The 21,874-nt window shown below is 45.1% G+C and overlaps 1 protein-coding gene across 4 annotated transcripts in view; it reads right to left on the bottom strand.

Moving 5' to 3' along the window:
• Positions 1-21,874, bottom strand: part of LOC142575606 (uncharacterized) — a 51,242-nt gene that overhangs the window by 29,016 nt on the left and 352 nt on the right. For 2 of the 4 annotated variants that reach the window (XM_075685095.1, XM_075685097.1), the window contains exons 2-3: positions 8,974-9,285; positions 4,880-5,362 (exon numbers count right to left, since the gene is read on the bottom strand). In XM_075685095.1, coding sequence (XP_075541210.1) covers positions 4,880-5,362; positions 8,974-9,285 — 795 coding nt within the window. Of the gene's footprint in view, positions 1-4,879; positions 5,363-8,973; positions 9,286-21,652; positions 21,872-21,874 lie in introns of those variants that run through there. The other 2 variants (XM_075685096.1, XM_075685098.1) reach the window with 2 other exon arrangements.

The raw sequence follows: 21,874 nt of genomic DNA, 5'->3' as shown, positions 1-21,874 counted from the left end.
TTAATCTCATAACAAGGATGTATTGAGGCGAAGCTGACTTTAAAAACCGTGCGGCGAAGCCATCTCTAGGAAACTAGCCGCCGTTATCCAAGGGTCCCATGACCTTTGGCCATTTTTCTTGCTAAAAAATGGCTGCCCATTATATTTCTTTGTTTAGGAGCTTTAATGCAATTTCTACATTACTATTCTCCTTTGGGCACATCGAAAGTGGGTGCACATTTGATTTGTGGGCATGTTAGAATCTGGCAAATACTGCCCAATGAAACGGTGGTGCGTTTTGGTGTTTATTTCGACATGCTGGATAACTCAATCAGCTTTGACGATCCCGTCAGGGGCAAATTAACGGAATTAAACTACTTACCAAGTGCATTCATCAAGAACAAACCAGCAACCTACTTGCATATAATGTCAGTTCTAAAATGACATGCAGTTAAAAGGAAAACCCTTTTTTACATTTCTGCTGATCTAGGGGTACACGAATATTTGAATACCACTGAACATTAATGTTTGCATTCGATCAAAATATAGGTATTACAATTATTTCGCACATTCAATAGGATATGAATATTTAAAACATTTTTATGCTATGAATACTTGCCAAATTTTGTGCTGAATTTAGCATTGTTGGCGTAATTAAAAGCATAAGGTAAGCTCAGCCACTGGACGACTAAGCTCTGCGGGAAAGCCAACCCCTGAAGCAAGGAACACAGGTTTGCAAACAGCAAGGGTGCTGTTTAATCACAGAGAAAAGGGATGTGGGGCGATTGCGCAAAGGAATTCCAGTTGCAATAACAATACTATTTTCGAATCATAAGAAGCCAGCAAACAAAGACACCAAGGACAACACAGGGGAAATTGCTTGTACTTATTAATTGAACTAAAAATGATAACTTAATAGAAATTAAAGTGGATGAAGAAAACAACTGGCCGCAGGCGGGATACGAACCCGCGTCTTTGCACTATGTGTATGAAGCTCTTACCAGCTGAGCTATAGCGGCATTGTTTTTCCCCCCACTTTTTGGGGTACCGTATTTACACGATTGTAGGTCGACCCATTTTTTTCATTTTTGACAATCCAAAGTTGGGGGGTCGACTTAGAATCGAAACCGAACCGTGAACCGCTAGTAACGGCAAGAAAATCGAGAAATCGGGGACGCTACGGCGTGGTTACAACTTTGTACCAACGTTTCCATGGTTACGGTAGGAGCGTAGCGCAATAATTTACCGTATTGCATGCATTTTGATGTCAATACAGGCGATGCCCACTTTGAAAGTTCGCGCTCCCAATCTGTGCCCATTGGCCACCGTACCTAGAGCGACAAACCTCCCGCCATCAAGTTCGGAAATGTATTGAACAATGTGATACGATCTTGGCTACGTTAGCGCCGTGAATTGAATCAAGGAATTCGCTAATACCCATTTTATTATTAGAGACCAACAGAACACTCATTGGATGTGAGTAACGTACTCACGAGGTAAAGGAAATCGCGTGCGGCCGCTTTCGTCAGTCGCATGTAGCTTGTTTTGGTATCCCGCAGTGCGGCAGTGGCCGCTTCCGGTTGATTGGATGGTCGTCATCTCGCAGCGAATGTGTTCTTGCGAATAAAGTTCCACGCTCAACCCACAGCGTAGGGTTATTTCACGAGCTTGTTAAGAAGGTTTTTTTTCTTCTTTAAAGAAACATTTACTGCGCGCACCGCGAGCGCAAGGCTCTTGTGGGAGCATCGATCATTGATGGAAAAGTCGCCATTTGGGGGGTATTGGTAGTTGGCGGAAGAGCTTCTCTTTGAGATACGATTTTTTCGACGGCCACGTGATTGTCAGTGCTTCTGTTGTGTCGAAGCGTCGTGCCTGTCATGAGTGCCTCAAAGAACTGTCGGCGTTCGTTCACAGCTGCTTTCAAACGGGCTGCTATCCTCCATGCCGAGGAAACTAACAACTGCGCTGCAGGACGCAAGTTTGGAGTGAGTGAACGTGTGGTGCGGCAGTGGCGGCTTCAGCGCGAGGGAATTTTTTCATGCGACTCCAAGCGCCGTGGTTTTCGCGGGCCCAAGTCCGGACGCTTTCCGGAGCTGGAAACGAAGCTTGCGGCGTACGTGACGGATCTACGCGATCGATCACTGCTGGTCACGTGCGAAATGATCACTCAACAAGCCCGTGTCTTCGCTTCGGAAGCAGGAATACTGAGGACTGAATTTAAAGCCAGCAGGGCCTGGGCCTCTAAATTTATGAAGAGGGCTGGCTTCTCCCTTCGTAGACGCACCAGCGTGTGCCAGAAGTTGCCGGCCGCATACGAGGATAAGGTCCTCGCCTTCCATAGGCACTTCCTAAAACTTCCGAGACTCCCGACGGTATCTACTCGGCCAGATCGGCAATGCCGACCAGATACCTGTATACTTCGATATGACCAGTAACACAACCGTGAGCGCTAAGGGAGCACGCGATGTAAACCTGCTGACAACGGGCAACGAAAAGCTGCGTTTTACGGTCATGTTGTCATGCTTGGCGGATGGCACCAAGCTTCGCCCGTACATCGTGTTTAAGAGGAAGAAGTTACCCAAAGAAGTGCTTCCCAAAGGCCTTGTGGTACGGGCGAACGCAAAGGGATTCATGACGGATGATATGGTAGTGGAATGGTACCGTCTAGTGTGGCTCCTGAGGCCGGGCGCATCCCTCAAGAGAGACATCCCCAACCTGTTAGTGTTGGACTCTTTCCGGGGCCACCTCACCGACAAGGTGAAAGCGGTGCTTCAAAAGGAGCGCACCGACATGCTTGTAATCCCCGGTGGCTTGACGGGGCAGCTTCAGCCTCTCGACGTGGGGATTAACAAGCCTTTTAAGGACTTGCTGCGCCGCGAGTACAATGACTGGATTTCCAGAGGAAATCCCGACCTTACCCCAAGCGGGCGTGTGAGGAGGGCCTCCTTGGCTACTGTGTGCGGGTGGGTCCTCTCTGCGTGGGCGGCGGTACCGCGCGATGTTGTGGTGCGGTCGTTCGCCAAATGTGGACTCACACTTGACGACGACGTGCTGTGGGACCGCAGCAGCTGTGACGGCAGCAGCACCAGTGAGGACGACTCCAGTGACGATGAGTAGTCATCCACCGTGGCAATAAATTTTGCTTGTGTGAAATGCGCTCTCACTTTTTTTTTTTTGAGGCATGTGATTTTGGGGGGGTCGACCTACATTCGAGTCGACTTACAATCGTGTAAATACGGTATTCATGTTTTACTACTAGAGCTGACCCTGGTAGTGTTAGCAAGTGCCACCACTCACAAACCTTGGCTGGCGGATTGGAAAATCCTTTCTGCCGCAGGCATCATGAGTACGCTATCTATTTCGGGTGACTGCAACTGGTCAATAAACCCACACATGCTACCTGAAGGCATTGATGCTCCCGGATTTGGGACCCTCGTAATGTAATGAATGAGAAGAACCGAGGGGCCCAGTTTTTATTAATCATATCATAAGAAGCATAAATACCCAAAACATAAAGTACCAATACAGTACCAATACAATACGTAATGAAAATGCAGGTCGTAACCCACCTGCACCCAGTTGTTTTTTCATCAACGTTCATTTCCATTAATTTCTCATTTCTTTAATTCAATTAGCAACTATACAAGTAATTTCCACTACGTTGTCCTTGTTGTCTGTCTGTTGGCTTCTCAGATAAGATTATAAAGAACGGGCCCCTCGGTTCCCTTGCTTCTCATTCAATAATATGCTCAGGAGGACAGGTCAATGGACCGATACACAAAACAATGCTCAACCATGCAGTCTTACTATGCAAACACCTCGGCTGCCCGCTACACAGGGCCATCCGCCTCTCCAGTGCAGCATATCACTTTCCCGTTTAACATTTTAGCATTGAACAATCTGCTACTACAATGGGCACTTGAGCAGGACCCTGGGAGTTGTACAGATCTCGCTGGCAATGGGCATTCCGCATTGGGCATTAACACAACGCCTGTGAGCATAGGTGTACGCTAAAGAATGCCATTTTAAAGCAGAGTGCGTTCCACATGTTTACTTGTGGTTATAATGAAAATTTTGTTTTCTTCAAACAGTCAGAGGTGCTCTCACCCTTCACAACCCACATATTTGCGGTTGCATTATACAACCGGAAATGCAGCACTTGAACAACAGTGAGTGGATCCGATGTTTCGTACTGAAGGACAGCAATATAAGGGGGCGTGCCTTACAAGCTGTCAAGTCCTGCTTGCATGTGGCGCGATACATGAGAAAAAAAAAAAAAGCCATATTCTTGCAGTTATTTTCTAAGCAATGGTCATAGCAAGCAATACAGCACTACTTAAAATTTTGGCGGGGTGCCATACTCGCAGAAAACTTTCTGTGGCAGCAAAGGGAAAGTTATAGGAAAGCTTCTGCAGTTGTTACTGGGACAAGTATTTCAGCAGCATTCGAGTTTGCATTGGGTTCTTGTAACAGATATTGAATAAGTGTAGCTTCCGCCTGTGACAGTTTTGCATTTGCCTATATGCGGAAGAACATTTTGACACTTGAAAACTCTACACATAACCAAAGCATGCTGAATCTGCTGAAAGGGCTGTTCGTCTATGCTAAGTGCATATGTAGAAAGAAAAAAAAAATGCACAAGACATTTCTGTTTCACTCCCAAACATATATAACGGGTTCTAAATAAGCATTTCCGTGTTTTTGATTCAACAAGGTTCTCAATTTAATAAATGATTCTAGAGACTCGCCAACTTTGTTAAATTGAGGTTTAACTGAACTTTCCACTGCCCCCTGAAGTATAAAAAATGCACAAACATCATGCCACCCTTACACGTTCAACGGCACACCAACTTTTCTGCAGAGGAAACACGCCAACTCCAAAGATAGCACACACACACACCTTTGCAGCAATGAACGTGGTGTGGTTGTGGTCTATGACTGCAGTGGTGACCCGGCGGGGCCCATGGTCCAGCGGTGCCGGCAACTCAAGAGTGTCGTCGTTTGTGGCCATGCTGCTGCCGTTCTTTATGGTCACCAGCTCCTGGTCGGGCTGCGGGGTCTTGCCAGGCCTGACCAGGAGCGGGAACTTGATGGCGCAGGAAGGCTCGTCAACCCTGCCGAGGGCAGCCACTGCAGCGCTGGGCTTCTCTTCGTCAGCGCGTGATGCCTCGCTGCCGCTGCTGCTTCCGCTTCCAGTGTTGCTGCTGGCTGCTGCGGCAGCCGCCGTGGCCGCTTCGATGTGGTGGTCGAGGCGCGCTGTGCGGCCGTCCGCAAGGCGAGATGCGGTCACCTGCCTCATGCCGCGACCCGCCGGGTTGGGGACTCCGCCCCCGCGCGGGCGCACCATGCTGGATGACGGCATGGGAGAGCTGCTGGCCAAGTCCTGCACGCACAGAGGAAGGCCAAGCACATCAGAAGCCGTTTGAAGCAACAGCACGGTGCACAACTATTAGGTCAGAGGAAGATGGTCAAGTCAAGGAAGGGCCCGATAAAGCCACGAAAATTGATGCAGCATGCACACACTTCGGGAATCAATGTGACGCAAAGCACTTTACAGGGTGCTGGCTGTCCAGCACCGTTTGGAATTGGACGAAGTGTGGAGCTACATGGCGATGCAAAGCAAACAATTGCGTGTGTGACAGAAATGGCAACGTTTGGTGGCTGATCTACACAGCTGTCGCTCTATCCCTCAGCCTTGTGCCTAACTCGTTATCTGTTCTACACATTGTATCCGCCCAATTCTGCTGCATCTCCTTCCTTATGTGAAGTGCAATATCATTTATTTACCAGACAATCTCTAATCCACACTGTCTTCCTAGCCACCCTGCTGTCTCTTTTTTGCTTCGAGTTGCTGATAAGCTTGACTTCGCCCTGCCATTTGCTAGCTGCCTGGTTAGCTCAGATGGTAGAGATGGCTACCCCAGAAATATGCTGGTCCAGAGTTCGATTCGCAGACCAGAAGGAATTCTTCCTTAACTGCGAGGCTTTTCTTTCGAGAGACCCGGACGGGTTGCCTCTGTAACTGCTACGATTGGGTGGATGTCATTTCCCCTTTTTTACCCTCAAAGCTTGAACTCTGGAGGTTAGTATTAAAAGCATGCATTCAAGTAAAGTAAAACCCTGCAAACATGTTGTAAAACCATTGTAAAAAGTTGTAAAACAGTTGTAAAAACTGGGAAAGACACAAGTGGAGTTTCAAGATAAGCAAATTCACAAAAATATACGCCTCTGGCCGCATATAGAACAGTCCACTCCACTCAGACCAGCATAAGCTAGCAATTTCCTCACAACCACTTAGAGGGAACATGCCAGTGTGCTTTTGCACAACGCTCATGCTGGCAGTTGCAAAATCGCTTCTGTTGCTATGCTTACGAAGCCGACTGAGCGGAGTCAGAGCACCTCTACTTGGCTTCTCAGTCGTTTCGCAACCGAGCTGATAGCGCGCCACTTGCATCTCGGTAAAACATGCTTGTCAAGTGCAAAATCCCAGCGCATGAAATCCGAGCAGAGCAAAACATAGGCAGAACTAACTAAAGCCGTCTATTATCAATGAGATCACAGCTGGCCTTGAACGGCAGACGATAAGAGTGGTGTAGAATCAAGTGAAACTTGTGACAAACTTGCAGTCCTGTCCCTTTTTGCCGACACTGCAGCGGCCCAAAATATGGAGACCTTTGTGTAATGACGTTTCCCGACAGTTTCGTAGTCAGGATCTCGAGATATTCAGTGGGCAGCGAAAAAGAACACCGAGCCAGAAAATAATTTCGACTTGGCCTATATTTCAGAATATCAGAGTTAGAGTTAACGATGGTTTACTGTATATGAAATTATGTGACACAGACATCTGTCATCTCTATCCTGCACACGCAACAAGTTCTCCACCTTCAGCTCCATCATCATCAACGCGTCGTCATCTATAACTGTTGCAGTCTTGCTTTCCGATTTCTGGTTTTTATGTTTTCTCACTTTTTTTTTCCACTGCTGGTTCTCTGTGTGCATACGATTCCTGACTGCAAGAAATCTCGGCCACGTGCGTGCTTCCACTAGGTTATGAAGACGGTGAAGAGAGTGACAGGCTAGGCTTTGACGACTACTTGAACACAGAAGCAGATGTGCAGATTTTGTACACTAACATGGAATATGAAGTCAGCGACATTATGCCGATAGACAAAGCCCCCTCTCATACGATCGGCTGATTCAGCAACGGTTATATAGAGTCCCTGCATGTCGTCTGCAGCTTTGTTCAATGTATCAGTGGTGATCGAGACGCCGCACGTGATTGGAGAGTTTAGAGAACACCACCCTTGATGCAGCAAACTACTGTGCCAAGCAATCCCACATTGGCAATTGCTTCAAGTAGTCCCTTCAGGTAGTCTGCTACACGAAAAATAAACGTAACATGCTTGTGTTGTGCAGTTTTGCTCTTCTTTTTCCCAGTTTTATTCTTTCAGGCAATCCGAAAATCTGCTTAATTTGAAGATTTATCGCGGCTGGCAGACTACAGGTATTACTGTACATGCCTTCTAGTGGTTAACTGGTCCGACCTTCGCGCAGGCTATCGTGCATTCCATACACTTTTCTATCGTTGCCATCCCCTGTCAGCGTCACATATTCGAACTGTTTCAATCAGTGTCATCGACCCGGAAGAACCATGTAAATAGACAGACCAAGCGTCGTGGAAAGGTTGCCCTGACCTCGGCCATGTGTTTAACCGAGTAACCGAAAAATGAAATATTTGCGAATTATTGAAATGTTAACTATTCGTATATTTGAGCAACCGCACACCCCTACTGAAAAATTTCCATCACCGCGCAAGCAGACGAAAATAGTGCTTTGGCACAGCTGATGCAAACGGCACTTGGAGTTGTAGCAAGATGGCGCAGTTAAACCATGATTGTACATGGACTTATGTTAACTTCGTTCTTCTGGCTTTAAATGACTTCACGTCTTTGCAAAAGTGATCATTAAAAAAAAAAAAAAAAAGAGTACTACTGCAACATAAATAATTAGATGAACATTATTAAAATTGTCCGACTCCAGAATTAAAACACAGGACCTCTAGCACAGAAGCCCTATATTGAAACCATTACGCCACGGACACATGGACAAGCGGAATCACTGCAATTAGCAGCGATTGTGTGTGCCCGCAGAGTATTATTACCTACTACATTAAAGAAAAAGTATAAACTGGTTTGAAATTTAGGTACAGATAAAGCATAATAAACGAAGCCACAATAATGTCCGATGCCCCATGCACGAAGACTATACAAATCCATGTATTACACATCATTCCCACGGTGCCTGAACGATTGAAGCAACAGCGTTCCCTCCAGTTATGGCAGGAAGCTCTATTACGCTTGTTGGTTCTACCCATAGAGTCATGGTTTAATGTCCCAAAGCAACACTGGGTCTTACATGCTGCAGTGGAGAAATCCAGTTTAATTCGGATAACCTGGAGTTGTTTAGCATACAACCAAATCTCAAGCAGATGAGGGTAGAACCAACAAGCGCATGCTCAGCAGCATGGTGCCATAGCCACTAAGCCACCACAGCAGGTGTACCCATTTCACCAATGCTTGCCAAAACATGATACATGTAATTCCTGTAGACACTACGCTCTCAATCTCATTGCCTATAGGTTCCACTAATAAATGGAGAATTGCAGAAGTGTTCCACTTACTAAACGGAACATACGGAGCAAATGTCCCCGAGTGCCAGCTTCTTTGTTTGGTTCAGCTTGTTGCCACTGCTACTGTATATCAATTAATCTTGTTTCGCGCGAGTTTCCCTGAGTGGAACATCCTAATCTTGTTCCACAAGTCCACCAAATTAAGTGAAACGTACCTGCAAAATTGTTACTTATCGGAGCTTATCCGAAACGAGGTCAAGGAAGTAGCGCAGTGTTTAACCTCTGGCAATTTTTTTTTTTTAGGAAACTCGGCAATGGATGCCAGGCAGGGGGAGCCACAGTGTACAGACAACACACACACACACCTGAAGCGAGATGGAGCCGCCCGGCCTGTGGTGGTGTCGTGGCTGGTGGTGCCCTCCGGAGGCAGACGAGGAGAGCAGGGGCAGCGCGTGCAGGGAGCCATCAAACAGCTCCTCCTGGTCGCGCACCTCACGGCGCAGGCTGCGCACCAGCGAGCTCGAGCGCGCCTGCGGCTTGCACTCCACCAGCTCGCGCAGCACGCTCTCAAAGGCGTCGTCCGAGAGCTGGTTGATGTCCCGCTCCCCCACACCCTCCTCCTCCCGCCACTGCTGCGGCAGGGCCTTGGCCACCACTCCACCACTGCCGCCTAGCCTCTGCAGCACAGACAAACAAAACCAAGTCATCCCCTCCGTTAAGAGCGTGCACATTATGCGTGTGCGACGCCGCCTGGACAGAGCCTTCAAATTTGATGAATTTCGCTAGGGTGCAATTTTCGAAGTTCCTAAAAAATAAGGTTGGCTTAAAAATGTGACAGTCTCCAAGTTGGTTCCCAAGCTGCCCAAAAGGCCCTAACAAAGGTTAACACAATTCTGTTAGTCTTCTGAACTTAATGTTATTTGTAGCAATGCATGTCCTTCTCACTTGGGAACTCTTCTGCATGAATTCCACGTTTGCTACACTGAACCTTTTTATTTTGTAAGGAACCCGTTTAGCAGGACAAAAAAGAAAAACGCCCATTATTCTCCTCGAGCATTAGTAGGATGGGCGAGCAGTGAAAGAATAAGGTCACCATTACTTTTCACACAGATACGAGACTTGCACAATGCGGTGAACTATGAGCATGTGCGAAAAGAATGCACTGATGCGCCATTCAGAGCACACTTGCAGTTAAGCTTCATTGCTTTGAAGTCAAGACCGTGCTAGTATTTTTTTTTTTTTTTTGTAAGCACTACTGAGGTGTGCAAGGAGACATTTCCGCCGACTGTCAATTCTTTAGTCTTCATTTTTTACTTGCATTTCATACACATTTCAATGAGCGAAGAAGGGATAGCCCAGAGCTTTCAGAATCATAGCTCAAATGCAACACAGCCATCATTTACTCCCCTTAAGTGGAACATTTCCAGCACTTGACTGTAAACGTAGGTATGAACCTAAGTGGAGGCCCTTTAGCTCGGAGACCACTTCAATTTTCCTATTCCAATACATACAAAATGTCAGAATTCTCTCACAATTAGACAACCGCTAAATCAATTTTAATGAAATTTGTTACATTTAAGAGAATTCTAGTAACTACAATTTTTAAAAAGCTGCCAGAAATCAGTAGTCTAAAAAGAAAAAGTTACCGCAGAAACTACCTAGTGGGACTTGCCAGACATTGCGCAAGCATTCAGTTGCTCATATATAGTTACATATATATACACACAGTTATAATCATAAATTCCAATATTTGGGGTTTTACGTGCCAAAACCACTTTCTGATTATGAGGCACGCCGTAGTGGAGGACTCCGGAAATTTTGACCACCTGGGGTTCTTTAACGTGCACCTAAATCTAAGCACACGGGTGTTTTCGCATTTCGCCCCCATCGAAATGCGGCCGCCGAATCATAAATTCCAGTAGTCATATATAGTTATAAGGCATTCTCATATATACTTCCATACGGCCCCATACATCGTGTCATGCTCTACAGATAGACGGACAGAGATTTTCGGGCAAAGTAGCCCTAGAATGCTTACGCATTAAAAAATTCAAGCACCAAGTTTACAAATCTGCAACTCTACAATGAAAACATACTGCAAGACAGTAAATTGCACCTACTAGAAAATCCTAAGTGGACAAATGTGAAATGAAGAGCTTCCATGAAATCGCTATTCATATCTGCCTACGTGTCAATTTAAAGTTAGTAAAAAACCCTGCAAACAGAAAAGTGGGGGAGGGGAGCAATAGCACGAATTTTTGTTGTTTAAATTTGCACTAACCACCCACACAAACTTTTGAGGAATAAAAAGGCACCTTATTAACAATACCATTTAGATGCATCATGCAAGTAAGAGCAGTAAACTTGCAACAGCAGAGACTGCCTAGCCACACATTCGGGGTTTTTAGGTTTTGTGCACCCAAAGATTACGGACACAAATTGTTGGGTTTACAAAAGAATGAAAAAGGTTTACAGTAATGCAAGCAGGGTGTGGCACTTTGGCTGCACGAAAGTCCCTTTGAGCACCCAAATGTGCAAATTCTAAAGCTCCCTACACTATGTTTTGATCATGACTTTTCCAGCAGCCTTTGCGCTGTAGACTTTGCCACCTTAGATAACTTCACTGCATAAATTTGCCCAAACCAAGTACTCTGCTTTTATGGACCCTTGTAGCATATTAAATAGCATATTGGCTTTCGGGGTCCACGGTAAATCCACAAATGACGCATTGCAAGTCAGAGAAGCACGGAGGAAAATTAATTTTGCAGAAAGACTCGGGAACATCAATGAAAAGAAACTGGTGGCTCAAGTGTCCAAACATCATTATCTCAATAGCATGAACACAAGCTGGAGGAAGGAGTCAAGAAAGTTGGCAACCAAATATACCGGGTGAATGAAAGTAAATAGACAACCAAGAGTAATCAAAAAGAAAGAGAGAGACAAAGAACAAGAGACAGTAAATTCAATGCAAAGGATGATAAACGAAAAGGGACGATTTAATAATACAAAGAGAAGGAAACCAGAAGGGTAAATGTCACAAAGGGCAGTGCCTTGCTATTTGAAGCACGACTCAGGCGGTCAAGGGCAAACATACCGAAAGCAAATATTTGCTACAGGATGAGGTGTCTGCTTGTTGCAGCAAACGCTTGGAAATGACTCTGCACGTCACATGGACTGCTAGGCGACTCATCCAGCAATACTATGATGCCTACTTAACAGAAGCGCTGGGATTCAAAGCAGATGGAAGGGTTAAGCAAGAGACGTTTATAGTGTTGGCGGAAAAAGAAAAAGCAGGGTCGAGGTTGATAGAACTGGAGTCATTACAAGCATAGGCAACTGAACAACAGAGAGAGGTTTTAATTGAAGAAATAAAAATCAAGGAGAGAGACAAAATGCTGGATGGCATAGATGTAAAATCTGATTAGCTTAAGCAGGCTAGGAGACTATCTGTTGCCACTCTGTTTAAATAAAGATGCCAATAAAAATTATCCTAATCAGTTTCCTATTAGTATGCAATTTCTGCAATCTTGCATAGCCAGACCTCATAAAACCTCGAAAACGTTCTTGCAAGCAAAATTTATCCTAAAACTTGATGCAACAGTTGTAAAAAATTGAATGAGTCCAAATATATAACTTTTATGAAGAATAAGCAGAGTTGGCAGGCACGTGCGTTGCTTTGGAAGGTTTTGCAAAAGTCCTAGCAAATTATCATTATACTTCAGGGTGGTGTATAATAAATTTTATTTTCAGATGCTTCAATGGGTGTAGCTTACAGAAATGTGATAACACTATATTCACGAGTTAAAGTCGCAAGCTAGATGCATCAGTTCCAACTACTTTTATAATAAAAGTGATGGCATAGATCAGACACCAGTTCCCCCCGGTTGGCAGTGTTCCAACTTATCCCTTAAGTGCAACAAACTATCAAATACAACAAATGTACAGAGAGAAAGAATAATAATGGATTAAACAGGTCCATGTTCATTTGCGTAACCGAAGAATATTTACTAGAAAATAGCATAAAGATATTCCACAGAAATTTGATGGTGCACTAGAGCTGCATGAAAAAAAGAGGGGGAAAGAAGGTTTGCATGCTTTTCTCGAAGTCAACAGTGGATACGAAAAAGCTATACAGGTCCAATAGGATTCGAATTTATTTGAAGTGAAATGCTAGAGGGCTCAATAAGTTCTTTACAATTAAATGCAATGCACGAGATCTGTTTAACATTCAGAGATGTTACAATGAGTAAGTGGATGTATGATGTTCATTTAGCGAAGAGTAATGATGAGAGCTGCACGCACAACGAGAGAAGTACAACATATGCAAATATAGTTACATTTAAGAATCTTGCACCCCTTGTGTCAATCAGTGGGCACATAACAAATTGGCCAAGAATCAATCCTCCAAATATAGTGGATATAAATCAGAAGTTATTAAAGTTACGAAGAGCTCTCCCAGTGCTTTAGAAATACCCACGAGCTAACATTGTAATTGCCGGCACGGTCTCACAATTTATTGTTTTGCTATGCACAACAGCTGTGTTCATTGGCACACCTCTCACGGCGCATACAGAGCTGCCCCAGGAAATGCGTAGGCGAAATATAAAAAAAATTAAAGAAAATCAAAGAAGTCATTCAGTGTCCCGCCTACTTCCATTAAGAGATCTGAGCGCCTTAGATATTCAACAGTTGACATTGCAGGTATATACAAGATTTTTATAGTGACAATGTTTCATGAGCAAAACAGGTCTTCTCATTGGCAGCATTCTTTTTAAAGTGCAGCTCATAGGCGCTCGTTCCTGCGGTGAGCGTCGGCGTAAGCGAGCGAACAAGCATTGTAAAGGATAAGAGTAACTGCGGAGAGCAGCAGGGGATGAAAGATGTAAGGAGGGAGCTACTGTGGAACCACAAGGCAGAAAGTGGAGGAGGAGAACATGGCGAAAGCATGAGAACAAAAGCACAGTGCGGCAGCGGTGGCTACGAGTCGGCGAGGTCTGCCTGCTGGGAATGGTACCCACGTGCTGCTTCTCACTATCTCCAGAGACAGTTTAGCCAATACATCGGTAAATTAAAACGCATGTAGAGCTGCGCTCTAAATTTCACATTAGGCAGTATTGTAGTCGTCGGTTAATTTTTTGGTCAACACTCATTTCAGTCTACTTCAGCACTGAAGCCTGTAAAAAAGAACTATGCCACCACACAAGGCCCTTGTTTCAAGTTTAGATTTATGATCTTCACACAGTCAGCACCATGCACCAAGTGGGGAGGTTCCACACGTTTATTATAAGTAAAAATTTTCTCTACCAATGTATGATAGTAGGCAAAAGGAATCTTGGGTTTAAAAATCACATTGCAGAAGCACCGCTCAATATCAATATGTCAATTCTATTACACCAACTTAGTTCGTTTTAGTTCCCACAGCAATGGGGTCAAAACGACTGCACAGCTAAAGATGCTCCTTAAAGGGCCCCTGAAACGGTTCGGACAAATTTTGTAGACGCGTAGGGCACAGCTTAAGTAGAACATTCGCACCACAATTTAAGTGAAGCGTTACGTATTAATGGAGCTACAAGCGATTAGAAGTCACCCTCCTCCCTAGCCATGCTTTTCCTCCTCAACTCGTTCACCGAGCAATTGGGGGCTAAGCTCTGCCTTCACTGGTTCTGCGTCACGATGCGACGCCACACTGTCCACTTCCGATTGTTTTGGAGCCCGACCCCGCCCGCGCGAAACCTCTCCGCTATCGAAACAGCGTGCCTTGCGAGCATTCTGTTGTAGCGCCGAACGTGTCTGGTATTCCGGTAACCACAGGCAAGCTGGTCATTTTGGCAAATGGCTGGAGGTATAAACTTAAGCTGATGAAGGAACTTTGGCGTAGACGTACGTGAGCGGCCTGCATGGTCCAGCCACTTGTTGGCGCAGCGCTTAACCAGACACACAAAGCGATAATATTGCTCTAACCAAGAGTAAAACATTTTAAACATTTATGAAAACGTGTTGATGATTACACTCCTTCGAAAAATACACACCAGCAGCAAAGAAGAATACACTTCATTACTGCTGCTGTGTATGGTTGAGCTCTGTGCCACCAGGTGGCTGCACCGTGCAGACCATTCACATTTGTGCTTCTGCTCATCCCGTTATGGCACAGTCAAGCGGCCAGACCCTGTCCCCTTGCGCTTGCATTTGCACTACTACCCAACTCGCAAAACGCTATTGTGTTAGTAATCTTCCGGTGTAAAGTGACGGAAACAAATGCGCAAATCCTGGCACCGATCGGATAGCGGCAGTCCGATGCGCAGCAGCCAATTCGCTCGTATGCTGCCTTGCAGAGGGACACAATGTCGCAGCTTGACATATTACCAGTCGCTACATTTGCAGTCCACAAGGCGACAAAGTCGAATCACAGTGCTCGCAAAAAGAAAGACAGACTCTGACCGCGGAGCTCTCATCAAAATGGAGTATGTTGCAACACAAGCAGGCGACACTTGCTGTGTGCCGGAAGTGCTTAAGTGTACTGAAATATTGTTCTTGTGCATGCTCTTTATGTTACTTTCTTTTTATAAAAACAAATTAACATTCCAACTATTACCAACATCATTTGTTTACCATAAAGTTGGAAAAATTATCACGCGCCCTAGTCAGCCAATCGGATAGCTCACCCCACTGACGTCATATGGGGGATTTCAGTCATATGGATAGGGGCGGCTTAAAATTCCGAAGAGCAGTGTGCTGCGATCAGCAGCGATGTGCATTTTTAAAACCTTATAATAAATTACATGCTTTACGCAGAGCACTTAGATGTGTCAATTAATGATCAGAAGGACCTATACTAACGACCCAGTAAGTTTGTAGAAAACAGTCAAAATCGTTGCAGGGTCCCTTTAATGGGAAACTAATTTCAAGTGTTCATGAGTTTATTATTAATGTCCTTGCCTCCTGATGAAAGACTTGAAAAATCGTACCATAGTGGTGCTGCCACTTCAAAAATCACAGGATACTTGTGCCTGTTTACCACTGAGGTGCATAAGTGAGCCACAAGTGCAAGCAATGAATAGATGAAAAACTCCAGAGAAGGTGGTTCACATGAACTGAAGGTTTTCTTCCTTTTTGGTTTTACTCCAGAGTTGGAAAAACGGTAACATTCAAGATCACACAAAAGAAAAATTTCTTTCAGATTTGTCACTTTTGGTTCAGTTCTGGTTTGATGCCCTGCTTAATGAGCATAAAATGTACTGTGAACAAAAACTTTTTGATGAAACACAAGCAAGAAGTGGCTACACAGCTCACAGTGGAAAATGAGGAATGTGGAAAACAGTCCCAACTTAAGGTGGTATATGAACATGCTTAATAAGCTTGTAGATATTTTTTTTAATTGCCTGTGACAAAACTGTCCACCTTTTCAGCTGTATTTATAGTAGAGGCAGAACTTAGATGATAAATGTCCCGATAGCTAATAAAGAAAGCTTTGCTCATTGTTTCTTTCATTTTTCACTTTAGTACGCATGTTGCAATTGCAAAACTGAAGCAGAGTAGTAGTGAAGTCTTAGTAAATATCGTGAAATAGCACCCCTTTTGAGATATATGGTTTTGTAGTATGCTACAAAATACAATTAGTGAATATTTAATTAGCCACCTGGACAATGACATTTGTCAAACAAGTAACATCCAGCTCCCCAGGTAATCCTTCTGAACAAACCAAGCTGTGCTACATGCTCCATGCAATATTTTAAATTTGTCTAGGCTAAAGCAGAATGGTACATCAAAGCCTAAAAACTAATAAAAGCCATACTAGTACTGCCGCTCACAATTACATCCCTTTGCAAGTTTAAAGCAATGTTCAGCAACTGTGTTCAGCCTGATCAACCTTGCTTTGCCTACTGGCAACACTAAGCCATTATGCTGCTATCAGAAAAGGCAGTTGAGCACGCAGAAATAATAAACGAACATGAGCTCAGTACAACTGTTGGACACTTTCATGCTTCATTCTTGAACATTTGTAAGGCACATACTTTTTAATTAGGAGTGTCATCAACAAAGCGAAGAAAAAAAGATGCACGTTCCTTTGATGCAATGAAAGGATGTCTGGTTTCCATGCAATTCACTTTGTGCTGCTTCAGACTTTTTGAGACTGCACCATTACTTTACGATTCATCTGTCTCGCAATAAAAGTAGATATGTATGGGCCAGCGTGGTACACAATGAGAGGGAACTACGCAATTATTATTCAAGAGACACTTTATATTCTCAGCTGTTTCACACTTCTCAAGCTATTCTTGCTTGCACGAAGTCAATGGAGCTTTAGGTGCCCAAGTGAATTATCATCATACTCCAGCCTGGGTGAGGAGGCACTCAAACTCAAAACATTGTGCCGCTTTCTTTCGTGCTTATGGACAACTTCATTAAACCTTTATGCAAATACCCTTAGAAGAAAGCCCATACAATTTAAAGGGTTAAATGCACAACACAACCACAGCAAAGCACTGAACAGACCATATCATTACTCAGAACATGATAAGGTACTAGGAAACAGGGCAGAGCATCGAACTGAACTTCAGTGATAAGCATTGGCCCTTGTCAAGAACAAAGTGGGAAGACACTGTTTGGTTAGCCTGTTGTGTTCCCAACGCACTTTGTTTTTACACTACGGGTAGCATCTTGTATGCTGCTGATAGTGTTTATCAAGATTCTGTGCCCCTGCTGCTTACCATAATTTTGAATCGCTTCATATGTCCGAGATTTGAGACGCTTTCCATGAAATATTTACATCATATTTTGCGACACAAAATTATTAGACACCGAATTACATGACGCATACTTATGTCTTTCATATGTGATGCACTATATTTAGGTCGTAAATGTGAGCAGTAAGAAAGGCCTCTCTTTCCTTAGTAGCATTGCCTGATATGTACAAAACAGTATAGTCAGTTTCATGAAGCTGTGCAAGATTACTTTTATCTAGGCCAATTAATAACGGCACACCCGGATAACAAGAAAAATTTCCAGATGGAGTCAAATAGGGCCCCCGTATGCTCGGATGATCGCTTCCAGAGACATTTTCACCTTCACAATGGATTTTGGGAACATGCACACAAGGGTCAAGAAAACGCGAGAAAGGAGCTCAGCTCTCATTGGCTCTCGTGGGCTGAGCCTCACGAAATCTCACGAAAGTGGTCACACAACATTACCTGCCTAGGTTGGAATGTACACAGCAGGCAGTCGTGCGAGTTATTACAGCAAGTAATGACCAGCCGATACTTTACGTCATTAAATGTAGCTTGAACCAAGGCCAGTAGCGATCACTTTTGGGGACATCACTTTCACAAGATTCCGTGCGACCTGGTGCCAGACGCCTTAGTGTACCAGGCTGACAGCATTTCTGGCAATGTGCAAAGCTTGCTATCTTTGCACATGCTCCAGTAATACCATTGACTGCACACTTCGACTCGTCTGGTGCAGTCACGCAAACTCTCGCAAAATTGATAATGCTCTCGATAGTGATCACCCGAGAATATTGCGCCCCAGTGCATTCTGCAAGTACTGACCTCATATGGCTAAAAGACTTGGAAGATAAAGAGTTTGGGAAAAAGAAAACGATCGCACATTGAGCAATGGAAGAAAAGCTACAGGCATAATGTTAAGAGACAGGAAGGCAATACAGTGGTGTGAATTAGTAGACGGGCACAGCTGATATTCTAGTAGGGTTATGAAAAAGAATCGGATTTGGACAGGTCATGTGATGTGTAGAAGTAGACACACCGGTCTATTCAAATAAACAATGGAAGAGGGGGGGGGGAGGAACTAAGCTGTACAGCTGAAACCATGAAGCATCAGGACATCATTGATGTTCAGGTGGCAGCGTATGTTATGTTTGTATTGGGCACACAAAGGACAGAGAAGACCGATCACAACCTCTGACCTTTCCACATCACACCGTTTCTCATGAGTACAGAACAAGCCCAGCATTCTAAAATTTTTTCTTTTCTGGAAGGTCCACTGCCCACCTTCAGCTAGTAATTTTTTTTAAATGTGCAGTTCCCAGCAACCAACTGAAATGAGTTGACTACGTTCAATGGATAGCAGTGCAAACAATGCCTTAAAGTTAGAATGAACAGGCATACTTCGCTTTCTCAATTTTTTGTTACAGGTGAAAGACCAATGCAAGATCTCCGGATGCAGTGGCGTCACACACGATATAAAGCACATTAAATGTATGCGTATAGTTCACATATGACGAAAGCTGTCTGAAAATTCCAAACAAAGCCATAGGTGGCTTGGGGTGAAGCCCACTTACACTTTTCTGCCTGGTGTTTCACTCCCCCCCCTCGCCCCGATTGCCGAGTCTGCAAAACAATTTTTTTTCTTTACTAAGCTTATTCTCGATGTGTTTTGCACATTTAGATAGAATAAACACTTATCAGGTACCAATATGTGCCGTCGCTAAAGTAATATAAATGGTAGATAAAAGCAGCTAGCCCCGACTAGGCGCCCTGCGCCAAGATCTTTAGTTTTGAGCTAGTGTCGCAAAACAGACTCGAGAACCAATAAAATTCTGCTTCATCTGCGATCTTTCATCAGGTCGAAACTTTAACCCCCCCGTGTTTCCGATAGGAAGGTCACCCTACACACATGCGAACGCAAGTTGCTAGGAATGACAGTGGTGTCGAACTGGATATGACATATTGACATCCTCTTAACTGTGCAGTAATATCCTGCTACACCTCATTGTTCCATGATGCTCTGCACAATATGATGGATGCTGTTTGCAGCGAACTGTCTTTATAATCAGCTGAACAGAAACCTTTTCCACAAATCTACCTGCACCCTGCAGATTACCAAGCTTTTCTTTTTTTTTTTTTTGCTTAATACACGAAAACTTACATAAACCATTCAAGCTTTAATGATGGTCATTAAGCGAACATTCGCAAAGTACAGCAACGAAAAAAGAAAAGCTCATGCGAACAAGTGTGTGAATGAGTTATTTACAGACGAGATACTGGTACATTGCGTCGCTTTTACACGAATGCGACAGAAGCGTGCGCATAGAATGTAAATGAGGCGATTTGCCAGGAACGCGCGTCGAAGGCCACGGCTCTTACCGAAGACCACTTTCGCTTATTTTTCTTCATTCTCTCTCTCTCTCTCTCGTCTGTCCAGGGAGCACATCTAAGCGTCGCGTGACCAGTGGCCCCAGCTAAAGCATTATCCCGCACTTAGCACGGATCGGGAGCGCTTCGAGTAACGTGACCGCGCCGACAGTTAAGTGGCTTACGGCCCTCGAAGAACGGAGCCGAAAAGCTCCCTAACATAATTGTCAAAAAGAAAGAAACACGCGGTACACACCAACCCTAGTGGGCGACCGCCAAAGCGCAGGTTCCTTTTCAATCGGCGTGCGAAGCCACAAGACTGGGCAGCAAGCAAGCAAGCCGCTCACCCTCCTGTTCCACGAGCACAGTGTCCGAGAAGCATAATGCACGTTCTCAAGAAAAAAAAAAAAAAAAAAAAGCTGCGGCCTTCCGAGCACCTCACGAACGTAGTACAGTGCGGCGGTTACAAGGAAGCGAGCATTTCGGCGGTCGAGAAAAAAAAAACGACGCGGAGCAGAGAAGAGGAAAGAAAGACAGGCAGCGACCAAAAAAAATGCGACTTGCCAGGCCGCGAAAAAAAAAAAAAAAAAAAGCAGGCAGGCGCCGGCGGCAGCCGACGTGGCCGTATATTGCCGAACAACCAACAAACCGCGCGGGACCCGCTGGTTGGCACAGGGAGCGAAGCGACTTCTTCCCAAAAGACGACAAAAAGAACGAAGCAGTGGAGTCGTCTTCGCGGCGCAGTGTCGGCGTATCAGTTACGCACTCCGCCCTCGCACACCGTTTTAAGTAAAGAAACAATCGCAGGTTGATTTTATCGCGATAAATGAACACGCCCAGCAATTCGTCTGTTATCGCTTCCCTCGGCCGACCGACGGCCTTCTTTGACGAGGACTGAAGAGTTGCTGCAGAGGCTGCAGCCGCATCGCGTACTTTTTCTTTTTTTTTTTACTATTTCACAGTCGAGGCACGGTCAAGGGGCGGTCTTCAATTTTATAAGTCCTGCATTCGTACGCGACGCTTTTACGATCGCCGACAAGTTGCGTCATTAAATTTGTTTGCGCATGCGAAACTAACGTGGAAGGCTCGCGCACGTAATCTTATGAAACGGGAAGGAAGATGCTAAAAAAAAGGGGGGTGGGCGAGGCGACAAATTGTGCTCCTGAATTTCGTATCAGACGTTAATTTTTTTTTTTTCAGGACCGCTACGAAAAAAAGAAATAGTTATGAAATTGCAAGGTCGCTTCACCACCCCACCGCTCCTGCCACCACTTGATTTTCGAACGCCAGCTTTTGCAGAACACGTGGGAGTGCCCGACTCGCAAAGGCAACGCATACTATGCGTTCCTGCTGCAACGGAAAGGGAGGGAAAAAAAAGAAAAAGAAAGTGGAGCGGCGCAGCGTCTTTAGGGCGTCGTACGCGTATAGCCGGCAGCAAAGAGGTTACGAAGAAAAACGAATAAAAGAAACTAACAGTTTGAGTTCACTTAGGCCTTGATGACAAGTCCACACCAATGCAAACACAAGAAACGCGACATCGATCCGCTGCCTGCAAACATTTCACGCCCCTAAGCCGGCGTTCCAAAGGCAGACGACACAACAGCACACACCCACGTCTTCCACCTATCAACCGCAGGAAAACCGAACGCTCGTGGCGCCTCGATGGGATACCGAGCATAGACGAACGCGCGGATCGCTATGCAAGAAAAAGGACGCTCACACAACGCGTGGCATTCAGCACCAGCATGCGTGACACCCGCGTGAAGGCGACTAGCAGTGTTGCACGGCGCGAACGCGGAAAGGCTACGCACAACACGACGATCTCTCCGGCCTGTGCACCGTCCAATGTCACCTCGCTGGGGCGGCGATAAGGGGGGGGAAAAAACAAAAAAAAAAAGGGCACCCCGTTATCTCGCGCAGCAACGACGAATGACCCCTCCGGAGCGAATATACTCACCAAATGTGGGGCACAAATTCTCGCACGCCGTAACCACACGCGTTTCCCACCGGCGTGGCCAAAACCAAGCATGACGGAATACGATGCAACCATACGATGACTTGGGAGATCAGCAGAGCAGTGGTGCTCCCCTCCGCGCTAAACGTCGGCTCGAAGACGCTCGCAAGGCGTCAAAATTCGCTAACACTCTAGCCGCGCCAAGTCAAGGAGCGGCAGACGAAC

This window comes from Dermacentor variabilis, chromosome 3, assembly GCF_050947875.1.
Source record: "Dermacentor variabilis isolate Ectoservices chromosome 3, ASM5094787v1, whole genome shotgun sequence".
NCBI classification, from domain to species: domain Eukaryota; kingdom Metazoa; phylum Arthropoda; class Arachnida; order Ixodida; family Ixodidae; genus Dermacentor; species Dermacentor variabilis.
This window is presented reverse-complemented; position numbering and strand designations above follow the sequence as displayed.